The sequence below is a fragment of the Callionymus lyra genome, chromosome 3 (assembly GCF_982586985.1).
Source record: "Callionymus lyra chromosome 3, fCalLyr1.hap1.1, whole genome shotgun sequence".
Classification (NCBI taxonomy): Eukaryota; Metazoa; Chordata; class Actinopteri; order Syngnathiformes; family Callionymidae; genus Callionymus; species Callionymus lyra.
Genome location: NC_141820.1, coordinates 18447931 through 18460858, shown reverse-complemented (window position 1 = coordinate 18460858; position 12928 = coordinate 18447931). Strand labels below are relative to the sequence as shown.

Here is a 12928-nt window from a genome sequence, read left to right as displayed (position 1 = left end):
ATTCCACAAATCTGTCTGTGCTGCGAACGTTTCACTGTGAAGTCTCACCAAGATTTCTTTCAAACTTCTCTTCCGAACCACAATTTACAAACACAGTTGTTCAGGTTAGAACCTCAAACCTGCAAGTTGTTGTTGCAAATGTTACATTTTCCTTCACACGGAGACATTCATGGATGAAACATCAACCGCAATTCCTAATTGTAGATGGAATATAAATTCAGATTAACATGCTTGACCTTTTAAGGTCTCGGGTCAGGTTAGGACTTGTCATCGCCGCAGCTAAAAAGCTTCGCATATTTCTCTTCCCTCTGAAAGCATTGAAACATGTCCAACATCTGCAGGCACCGAACACTTCACGGCTCCTGGGAGTCTTAAGAATGACTCGAGCTCGCAATCATGGCACGAGTCGACGCTTGGCACGAACATAATCCGGGACAATTTCTTGAACCAACAAATATATAATATAGTCGGGCTGATTGTTTCTGACACTGTGATAAACCCCCCGAAAGGAAACAGATGTGGACAAGCAGGTGGTTTGCTTTGACACGAGTCCAACCCAAGAAGAAACCGACGGGAGAGAAACAGAATCTCACCGGAGACAAACTCGCTGTTGTTCCTCCACCGCTCTGTGGTGCAGTGGCGTCAACTGGGACAACATTGTGGCTTTTTTTGTTTTCTTAAGGGGTTTCAAATGAAAACAATTGTGGTTTCTGATCCACTACATTAAGGAAATACAAAGATGGGATGGATTGAGCTGGACGGAGGTTTGTTATATACTTTATTTTTTTATTTTTTTTATTCTTAAAGTCTGCCAACATGAACTAAGCCAACGCAGGCAAACATTATCATTGCTTTGAACTCACCTGGCAAAGACCGAGCGCACAACATCAGACACAATCGAGCATCAAAATATTCCTGACAGAACAAAGTCTGCTATGCACGTTCAAAACACTGTGAGAAATATTGATTTTATCTATCCGAAAATAGCAATAAAACGTATCTACAAAGCCACTAAACAAATTGCTGGTATTTTCCTCTGCACTCATATGCTGGTCATGACAGTTGTACAGTGATAACAACATACTTAAAGTCAGATAACATGTCGACACTGGTCTTTAAACATTTGTCGGTGCCTGAAAAAGGCACAAATTAAGTTTTTCATCTTTCTTATGTGTTATATTACAGCAGTTTATGAATTACAATTGGGCTTTAAAGCCGTTTCCATCCATCTTTTTTTAACTCCTAAATCCTACTGATCATTCGAGCTGACACCTAACACAGCTAGAGTAGCTCGTAGGAAGAGAAGCCAGTTACACCTTGACTAGGTCGTCAGTCTACGGCGAAGCTCACATATAGACGAACAAGCCTTCACAGAACGACGAAACATGATTCAATACAAATAAATGCGTTGAGAAGACGCTTTTCTCCGAAGCAATTTACAACCAATTTCAAACTTTCACACAGACAACCGCACGCTGACGGGAGTAGGCCGTGATGCGGCGCACTGGCTCACCATCAGGACCATCAGGGACACAACAATATCATCTGATCCAAGACTTCTAAAGCCACAAGCAAACCACTCACAACGATCAAATACATCGTTTTTTAGGTTATTTTTCAGCTCAAGCAATTAAAACAGAAAATAAACACTAAATATTTCTTAGTCTGGGTCCTACCATTAACTCAGATCTCAAGCCATCATGAGTATTACGGGCTCTTTTCAACTCATCTTCAGTTCCTAAACTTTGGTGGACCCTTGATGAAGGCATGAAGGTCAAACCACCTGAGGGACGGAACCCTGACACGGTGTCACGTACAAACCCGCAACGCTCCCGGGGGGGATTAGAAAGATTTAATTCTGGATACACAGCTCAGTGAAAACAGAGGTTCGGGATTATATACAAGACGGGTCTTTTTTTTTGTCGTTGAGAGACTTTGTTACGCCCTTTGGTTGTTTGAACATCTGCCAGCTCGGATATCAAAGTCGCCACACAAATCCTCGCAAATGTCACCTCTGGCTGAGGAACTCTATGAGGGGGATTCTCCCAACTCTTGGAGCTCCAGAGGGTCAGGTGGAGATGGTTCCTCCTCTCCTGTAGACGTTCTTTCTCCTCAAGCTGCTCGATAAAAACCAACCAGCTGCTCCTCGTTTCAAAGAAACATCCAGATGTCTCAGATATTTCCTCGAGGTCGTGACACACTCGTGCCCCGCACTGTCAAGAGTGTCCTGATCGAACTCATAAGTGGGTCGTGGTGGTCTTGGTTTTCTCTTATCGAGAGCTACATTCAACTTTCGATTAACAACAATTTCTCCTGCTGCTTCGCTAAATGTTTCGTGTATTTCAGCTGCGTTTATCACGTGCTCGAGATTAACAAGTGCATCTCAGAGATCCAGTTTCTAACACCAACCCCGGGAACATCATGGAAGCTGATACTGTTTTCAAAGAGAGAGAAAAGATTTAAAAGAGGGGCGAGCCGTGGTCGGACAAGAGCGTTGACGGATGAGCAAACTTGATAGCTACGATATCTTTCTATTGGTGGGATATTCGTTGGAAATATCTTAACTACTGGGCTTCTTTAAAATTCGTGGTCAATCACTAGAGGTCGCTGTAGAGAAAACTTGGTCTAAGTGTGACTCGGGGGCAAAATAATACGAGATAAGATACACTTTTATTCGTCTAACATTGGGGAGATTTGAAGGAAAATGTCAACCATTCCAAGTATGAATGTGGAACCGAGGGAGTCACAGTAAAACAGTATTAATGAAGTTGAAATGTTTTACCACAATGTAACGCTGACCTCTGTCCTCAGGAAATTCCCAGAACATCCACACCTAGGATCATGTGATCTTGACACCTCACTTTTGACAGTCTCGGCTAAAGACCCTCAAGAGGTGAATCCCCCTGACGGGTTTCTTCGACCTGCACACTAAACCCAGCTCCTCCCTGTTCTCTGGGAACTTAACTTAACTTGGAACTTAAGACGCCTCTTGGATGAGAGGTCCAGTTCTCTAACTTAAGAACCTTCTGCTTAACTCACATAAATATTTGTATTTGTTTTGCTGATGATTTATTATTCATTAATATCTTAAACAAAACATAATTGTTCTGGGACTTCATTCTCTTTGTTTTCATGTCTGTTTCTTTTCAGTCAAAATAAAGTAAAATTCGGTTAGCATATATATATTTTTAAATAAAGTGACCGAATATCGTAATTTTGTATTTTGTTCATTTTGCAATTTCCAATAATATTAGTTTATTTCTATAAAATCCTCAAATAAACTTAGGATTTTCTTCTTTTTTTTTTCTATATATTTTGTCCATGTTTTCTTCTCATCATATTAACACAATGTTTTTTTCATTTCCATCTGTTTGTTTTTTCGCCTCTAGAAAACATTTCAAAATGTTTCGCTTCAACACATTTCAATTCAACACCTAACCATGTGTGGAAACTGTACAACTTCACTCTGCGATCCATCTGTGTTCATGTGCTCTTACAAAATAAAACTAGCTTGAGGGTTTACATCTGCTTCAAATGTTGATGCTTTGGATTCTTTAGGACTTTAGAAAAGTAAGTTCCAGAGGTTGTTTTTTTTCTAGTGTTAAATAACTAACAAAGTTATAAAGTTCTGAAGTGAGCTTGTATTTGATCAGACAAACAAGTGTTTAAAACCTTCCAGGATCTAGATTCATATTATTAATCTGTGGTTTTTCCTATTGAAAACATCATTTCAAAGCCTTTTCAAGATTCTTATTAACTATAGCAAGAAGATGTTTGTGATTTATTTATTTTTGAAATGAGCAACATTAGAGCATTTGTCTCTTGGATCCTCACTATTCAACACATACCTGGTGTCTCAGGCTGAAGTACTTATATTTTCTCCTGGTAATTGCCTTTAAATATGCTGCTCAAACTGCAATTCAAACATTCCAACCATCATCTCAGGTACATAGCATGTCATTTGCATGATCATGGAATCCTGAGAATAACAAGTGGTTGTGTTTCCAAGGAGTTCAATCACTTTAAACCAATCAATGGCATCATTAAGCTAATGGCTACATTAAGAGCTAAAGCTTTTGTCAACACAAAGAAGACGTTAGTTACTACCACAAAGGTCTCAAAAGGCCATGCATCCTTGTAATTGTGTTCAGTCAGAGAAACAAACACCTTTTACACCTCAGAGTTGAACATCTTAATATTCCGGGCCCGTTTCTCTTTGTCGGTAAAACCACAAATACTCATTCTGCAACAGCTAAGGTTGCGAACCAGATGAGAACATCAAGTTGACCCCGGCTATAGTTTTGTTATTTTGACAATTATGATTTGCACACGCTTCAAAGTGTTTACATATATTGTTGTTCAACAATAAAGCACCTTTATTGACACAACTAGTGAATTAATTAAACAGCAGATCAAGTTTTATTCAACCACAATAATTACTAAGATCCTCTAAGTACTGACTCTACCATCTTATTTTATAGTCTGTATTTTATACAAACAAGTCATCTCCCATGATGCCTTTCAACACACAGCTCTAAGTAATGAATGTGAATCGGCTTTTACAAGAGCATATTTAAATTCTACGTCTATGTTGTCAAAAGTAATCGACGGATGTGAACGGTTGGCTGGGCGGCAAAGCATTACAGGAGCTGTTCAGGTCATCATGACTGAAAGGTTTGTTATGCAATGTTGAGTTTGCCAATTAAAATAAATGAATTAAAAAATGGAATCGTCACTGTCTCGAAAAGAATTTCACTGATTTCTAAAAATAATCTTCTTCAATGGCTTCAAAGTACTTTTTCTAGACTTTTCAAAAGTAAAATCATGAAACTCCACTGATCTCTTTATACATTCATCGTGTTTGTATCGTGTGGAAAACAAATTGGAGCGTCAAAACAAAAGGCTCTTAGAATGAAAAACAAATGTGAAAAGCTGGAATCCAACACCAGTCGAAGATAAACCGTCCCGTGCAAGAAAATTAGTCACTCCTGGCAGAGATCGTTGTCACCCGGCTCGCTTCAGAGATAAACCCATATCTGGAGGTCACGCTTCTTCTTCTTCAGATGCAGCAGACGAGTCGGAAGGCGAGCGAGGTGCGCCGAGATAAAGAAGATCTTTAAAGACGGGCCAGATTACCGGGTCAGGACGGACACACAGAGGGGAGGCGTGAGGTGTCATAAGACTTCTAGGAAGCACCTTCACGTCACATGATCTTAATCGGAACGTCCTACGAGGATCTTCCAGAAGTAAAACAAACAGAAACAGTTGGAGGACGACCGCAACCCCCCTCCCGCAGAGATCCATACATTCGGAACATATGTGAACACGCTGTGGTTCCGTTTTATGGCTCAGACGAGGAGGTCTGGGCCGAGTCCAGATTCTTGTGTTTTGTTCAAACTAGCCAAGAATGTGCTGCGTATAAACACGGCGCTCGATCTGTAAACGTTGGTGGTTCAGACGATCATATAGGAATGAGAGGAAACGAGAAGATTTGTTTACGGAGAAACATTCTTGTCACCAGGACACTGGAGATGAAAGGTTTTATCCGAACTACGGCGGCGAGCGACTGTATTGACGAAATCTATTGGTTGGTTCTTGAACTGCACTTGACTTTCACGACAGGCTGCTGAGTGTTTGAGATGGCAGCGACGATCCTTCCTTTTCATGCTCGTGAAGTGATTGTTTCAAGTGCTGACAGAGTATCTGTATTAATCCCTTTTTCCTTTCGCTCTTTCCTTCTGCTTTCAATATTCGGTTACAGTGTGAGTCGTTCTCTGTTCTCCTTCGATCAATCTCTATTAATGTGAGCTTTCGACTCTGAGCAGGTGCCATTATTCAGCAGATTCATCCACCTGTACGACAATATTGACCTCTTTTAAAACATAATTCGTAATAATAATAGTAGTAAATGTCTGTCAAATAATTACCTGTCAACAATGTGTCAATGTGACAATAGAATTTGTTGATTTGTGTTTTTTTCTTATTGTAGATTTACGTGATTATCAGAATATACACACATTCAAAATGTTACAGGGTGGTCAATTTTACCAGATAACATTAGCAACTGTTAGCAACTAGCTAAGCTAGCAAGTGTAGCATTCAGTTTAAAATGTCCTTCACTTTTCATTACATCGGAAAACAACTTTTTTTATTGTGTGACGGTGCACTAAGCTTAAAGAACTATCTATTGAATAAAAGTAGAAAATGAATCAAATTGTGAGACAGCTGGACCACTTGAGACCCTGGCTCTTGTAAAGTCTGCTGCAACTAATTCAAAGTGTCTTTTTGTAGCATCGAAAACTGCAAGGTGGACGTAAATAAAGATTTTTCGGTAAGAAATGTGTTTTAAAAAACAACAATTTCCAGGGAAAATCTGACTAACACTGTAGAGAAACTATATATTTATTGTGAATATTAATACCTACAAAGAAACATTGACATATTGTCAAATTCACAGCACTTTGAAGGAAAGTTTTCATCCTTTTAAATACAATTTCTTACATTTAACTTTTCGTGAGCTTGTGTTTATGTTATAGTATCACAACATTACAGATATATTTGAAGTAATAATGTTCTTTATTATCATATAGACAAGGTTGAAGTGCACCTGTAACACACGAGTGAGGGCTGTGATGACATCTGACAATTATACACACACACACACACACACACACACAAACACACACACACACACACACACGTCTGATGATTCTCTCACTGAAACATTTAACTCAGTGTATTGAAGGTTTTTAAATGATTTCTATGATCCCTAGAACTAATTCCATCCTGTTCAGTCGTGACTGAGAAGATAATAAAGGTCTTATTTCTCTGAGTGCACTGGCCTGAGGAGCGACAGAACACACTCCTTCATCATGGTCGCGACTCACAGGAACCTCTTTATTATCAGAAAATCAGTGACGAGTGTTTCGGTAGTTTTTTCTCACAGTCTTCCTCATTTAGTTTAGTGCAGATAACCAGAGTTAAACTGAACTGAAGGACATCAGATCGTGTCCAGGCGTCACATGTTGTGTTGTTCCTGCCGGACCGACACACACTCTCATCTCCATCAGTTGTTTGTCGCTTCCAAAAAGATGCTGTTGTTTTGCAAGAGAATGAGATTAAGATCACGGGCAATCTTTTAATGAGCGCTGGGATTACTTACCTAACAACAAGTAATCTGTTTACCCGCCTAAACCCTTTAACTCACAATGGAAAGTCCGCCGTCACACAACCGTTACCGAACAGGCGTTACCGCACAACTGTGTTGTTACGACCGACTACAGTCACACCAACAACACACGTAAGTGAACCACGAGGATCCCTCTCACAGCCGTGGTCTGTGGTCTACTCTGTGTACTCCGACAACAAGCCACCAAAATGATACGCGAGAGGAATGTTACGAGAAATGACGTCAAGAGCTCAGTCGTTCCAGAGACACTCAGAGCAGAGCCGCGTCTACACCAGGAGCACCAAGATACTGATGTTCTCAGGATGTCTCCTGGATGCCTCAACTGCGGAGGAGACCCCGGAGAAGACCCAGGATGGTCCGGGACTAGGTCTCCTGGTTGCCAGGGGCAACACCTTGGTTTGCCCCCATAGAAGGTCACTGGGAGAACAGTGTGGAAATAGTAAATATTGAAGATGAAGTCGTAGAAAGGGATGTTCACATCATTTACTGTATATTTATATATGACATGTTCCAGTCTTAATACTCTCATCACCATGATAGCTATGCTAGGGATATATATTCATATATTTGTATATATTATATTTACCGTCATGGCACCAGTTCTGACATAAACTCTACTCTAGTTACAGCTTTTTCTCTTAAAGAAAATCTTTACCTTAAATACATTTAAAATCAAATAACATCACACCTGAGTCAATGATTCTCAGCATCACCGTCTTTCTCTCTCTGCACCTCAACTCACCTGCGAGGGCCCTCGTGCATGCGTCACACACACACACACACACACACACACACACACACACACACACACACACACACACACACACACACACACACACACACACACACACACACACACACACACACACACACACACACAATGTATGAATTCTGACAATCATTGGTCTTCATTCATCAAGCACCAGTTTTGAATAAATCCAAAATGATATCCATTCTACATATGTTATGTATGTGGATACATTGAACGTGGAGGTTTTAAAGATCATCCATACGTGGTAACAGGCTCCAACTGCCTACATTTATTTTTTAGGCGATAGCTTTTATTTTGAAAATAAAATCCGTGATTACGCTTAAAGTGATAGTTCACCCAGAATTCAAACTTCACTTATTTTCTACTCACCCTGATGTCAACTAAGGGTTGGGATTATTTTCAGAGTAATCTGTTTCTTTTTAGAGTTATAGACCGAAATGTTTTTTTCATTTTACTGTAGCGACTGGAGCTCAGTTGTATTTGTCTTCATCTTTGTCCAAAAGACACTTAAAATCATTCAAATACCTCCGTACTGCTCGTCTGTAACTTCCATCTTCTGTTCAAGCCATGACATGAGGAATTGTTCCGAAAAACTTAAACAAGTCTGTATTTTTAAAATAGTTTCTAGCGGAAGCAGCTACGCCTTCACTTTAGATCACTTGCAATGTGTTACAATGAGAAACACGTTCACAGAAACAATAGATTTGTTTAAATTTTTCCGAAACAATTCCTCTCATGGATGTAGAGGGAAGTTAAAGACGAGCAACACGGAGGTATTTGGAGGTTTTTAAGTGTTTTTTCGGACAAAGACGAAAACAACTGAGCTTCAGTCGCTACATTAAAATAAACAAACATTTCTGGCTATAACTCTAAAAAGGAACAGATTACTCTGAAAATAATCCCAACCCTTAGTCAACATGAGAGTGAGTAGAAAATGAGTGAAGTTTGAATTTTGTGTGAACTCTCACTTTAAGTAAGAATTCTGACTGAACAATCCAAGCTTGTGCGCGAGGAGAAGGTTTGTGTTTCTCAGTGATGCTGCTGCGACTCAAACGAAGCTCGTGCAGATATTGTTGATAAACTGTGTTCCTCGCAGCGACGTCAGCGTCTCCAGACGACACCAAGATGAACTCTGTGCTTCTCATGTTGCCAAACAAGTCCCGCAAGACGCTCGGGAAAGATAAAGGGAAAAAAATCGGGACGAGGTGTTGGGTGTCGAAGGCAGGAGTCCGGAGCAAAAAAACAAGTCACGGAATGCCGTGCCAAAGCGGGACGTCGTAGCGCAACATTCCTCCGGACTTATGTTTACTGTTTTCACCTGGCAGCCATTTACGGTGAGTTCTGCTCTCCTGCCTGGAGCTCACTTAACACCCCTCGCTCCTCACTTTCCTGCTGCGAGGCACTAAATCCATGCGGTCACGCTGAATTGTTGCAGATGCCGTCGGCTCCCGCTCGCAGCACAGGAGTGAACCGGGTGGTCTTCCTCCGCTCTTGACGTCCCACTTCCTGTCCCGCTGACTCCAACATCAAGTCCTCCGGTTCAACAGCTGTTGCAGCGGCCACGACACACACACACACACACACACACACACACACACACACACACACACACACACACACACACGTGGACTCACACAAACATGCACCGCGGGCCTGCTAGTGTGCGCCGTCAAACACAAGCATGGAGCTGCTGAGACGACGCAGGCGACAAACTAGTTTGACCTAAAAATCCTCGGAGGACATTAAAAAGGTCAAATGTATAAATAGCACAGTGGAAACACTTGAGTTATGGACTATATATCTTTCAGAAGTTTTTACGGTTTCACAACAAAACTGACGATAAACACGTTTCATTCTTAGAACAGACGAAAACATTGAGAAACGCTTCGATAAATCACGTTATGACATCAATTTTGAGACATTTAAATGTGTCCAAAACTAAAGACTTGTTTCCGGGGTTAATTAATGAAGATTGAAAACTCAATAAATTCATTCATTCTTGACGTTTGACTGCGTCAATATTGCGAAAATCTTTTTTTTTTGTGATTCGAAGGATTTCCAGAAAACATTCTGAGATTGGATTTTGTGTCAACAATAAATTTTGATGACTTCTGCTCGTCTGTTTTTGTTTCAACAGTAACTTAATGAATCTGAAGATAATAAATGGAACCAGTCAAGCCATCAATCAAGAGAAAACATCTGAATGTAAGTTTGCTTCAGTAATGCTAACAATTACATAATTATAAGTAATGTTGAACTTCTGACTGTAATAACAATGTGTTGACAACTCACTAATGACATGGTAAATTAAATAAAGTTATATATTTTCGAACTTTTTTGACTGAAATCATGTGAAGCTTCCAAATCCATTTTATCCTGGGATGGGATCCACGCCTATCCCAGCTACTCGGGGCGAGAGGAAACCGGAGTCCCCGAAGAAATCCATGCAAGAACAAAGAATCCACACAGAAAGAATCCAGGCTCAAGAGTTCCCTGAAGATGGGATCCCAATGAAACTGTTCTGTCAATGTCAATCACATTAGAGGTCGTTCAGGCGACACTTTCACCAAAACCAAGAACGAGAAGAATTTCAAACAAAGTAATAATCCAAAGGTAAACTAGGAAATAGAGGGGTTTTTTTTCCCATTTTTAATTCAAGTTCTAGTCTGAGGTGAGTTTTAAAGAAAGAACTCTGAAGAACGATGCGGTTCCATCACCATCACGAGGCCAAGACAGGAAAACAAGTGTGAGTTTCTCAAGCGAGATGAAGGTCTCAGTGTTGGAGTTCATGATCCACACACTGGAGAGAGGAAGCCACGACAGTCCAGAAAAATCCGTCAGAAAGACTTTCTGGATTTCATTGGAGTAATCCTGTGTTGGCAGAACACAGAGTAAAAGTAATAAAGCGAGTTCATTCGATTTTAAAAATCAGAGAAGTTCAAAGAAGTTACGATCAAAGTTTCTTTCTATGTTGGATTTATCTAATCCTGAAGTTCATGGATGGTTTAGTTTAATATCGAAGATGCTAAAAAGACACAACGTAACAACCCAGAATATAAAAAAAAGTTCAGTGACAAGTAGATGATGATAACTTCATTATCACAAACAAAACTCTTGTTAGTCAGGTCTCCATGGAGACGACTGACAGGTCTCAATGGTAAACATTTTATTAGAGTACGACCTGCTGGTTTAAGATTGTAAAGTTCTCCTTCAAAGAGACGGTGATAAACTTGTGATGCAGTTTAAGAACAGGTCGTGGTCGTGGTGCACATCAGAAGAAGTTTTAAATCCACTTGAGTGACAAGTCATGAGGTGCAACCAGACCATCTCTCACCCGACACAATGCGCTCGGCTTCACGAGAAAAAAAAAGGCAAACACAACAATTTGTGTCTTTGTTTACGGGTGAGACCAGAGGGAGTTTTCTCCTCCTCAGGGCCGCTCGTCAAACGAACACTACACCGCTTATCATGTCATGAAGTGAGGCTTTTGAGAAGAAGCCGTCGCACCAGATTCTTTTGGAGATCTGTGGTGGACGGAGTTGTTGTTGAGGGGTTGATGTTATCGGCATTATCGGGAGGACAATTGGTTTGCTATCCTGCTGAGCGAGGCCGACACATCGCACACATCCAGAGCTCACAGGTCGCAATCAGAGGCGAGAAGAGAAGAAAAAAAAAAAGAAGAACCCAACCCTCGTCGACAACCTGGAGTGAGTCGTGGGACGGATCTACCTTTAAATACCTGCCAAGCCTTCAGAGCTGCTGAACTCCTCACCCAGCCTCTGTTATACAAGAGGCGAATTCTTCAAAACGCACACAAAGTGTAGTTCGACAACTTTCACAGCCGCTCTCTCTCTCTCTCTCTCTCTCTCTGCAAAAGTTCTCAGCAATCAGGTGAGAAAAAAAAAAAGTGTCTCCTACCGTAATAAAGGTAACCATAGCATCGGCCGGTTAGTATCCAACAGAGTCGACATGAAGGTGATTAATTTCTAGACAGAATCCTTTCAGGATAAAAAACTTCTCCAGTCACTGAGGCGGCCGCCTCTCCGTGAGCCACACTGGTTGAGTGAGGAGAGGATCAGGGTGTGCATAATGCTCTCGTCCTCCCTCCTTCTCCCTCTCCCTCGCTCGCCCTCCCTCCCTCATCACCATAATCTATATGCTCTCTCTGGGCCGGCAGGACAGATGGCTGCCGGCTTCGTGCGGCCGCCGAGACCTTGCGAGCGCCGGCCACTGTCTGCTGAATTAGGACAGAGAATTAGGCTCTCATGGGGAACGTTCCACTGCGATACTCGGGAGCGACTGATGACCCGCAGACGGAGGAGAGTTTTGGTTTTCAGGGACGAGGGGGTGAGAGTCAAGGATCAGGCGTGACTCTCCGGGACAAGCAGGAGGTCCAGAGAAAACTTAAATGAGAGTAAAAGTTTCAGGTCTTTTTACATGCAATGGACATTTTATATTAAAAAAAAAGTCCTTTTTGAAAGAATCTTGTGACCTTGAACAAACATTTTACACGTCAGACAAATCTATGAATACAATCTATACATTAATAAAGTGTCATTTCTCATAGCCAGCCTGTAACAAACACGATTCCCACCATTTGAGGAGTCATTTTTATTTCATATTGAATTATTTCCTGTCTTAAAAAATATCTTAGAAACAATGTATTTATTTATTTCATTGTAAATTTGCAGAATTTACTTTCTAATATTCAAAAATATACAACGTGTTACAGGGTAGGTAGTTACACCTCAGAAATAACGTTATGTTAGCCACTAGCTCAGCTATCATTACGTTCAAAATGTCCTTCAATTTTCATTGCAGTTAAAGAAAGTTAGAATAAAAAAAAGTTATTTCGATCATATCCACCACCAATAAGAGCAAACACTTTAGACTTAGATTGTATCATCTTGTTCTTTCTCTTTATTTCTCTTTGTTATTATTTTATTTTGATTATTTTTGATGAAAAA

General features: G+C 40.6%; 1 protein-coding gene across 1 annotated transcript in view; it reads right to left on the bottom strand.

Moving 5' to 3' along the window:
• The window catches only part of ntf3 (neurotrophin 3), a 38677-nt gene extending 26667 nt beyond the window's left edge, over positions 1–12010 (bottom strand). The window contains exon 1 of the mRNA XM_087785781.1: positions 11880–12010. Coding sequence (XP_087641907.1) covers positions 11880–11897 — 18 coding nt within the window. The 5' untranslated portion in view covers positions 11898–12010. The remainder of the gene's footprint in view (positions 1–11879) is intronic.
• Between the last annotated feature and the right edge of the window lie 918 nt (positions 12011–12928).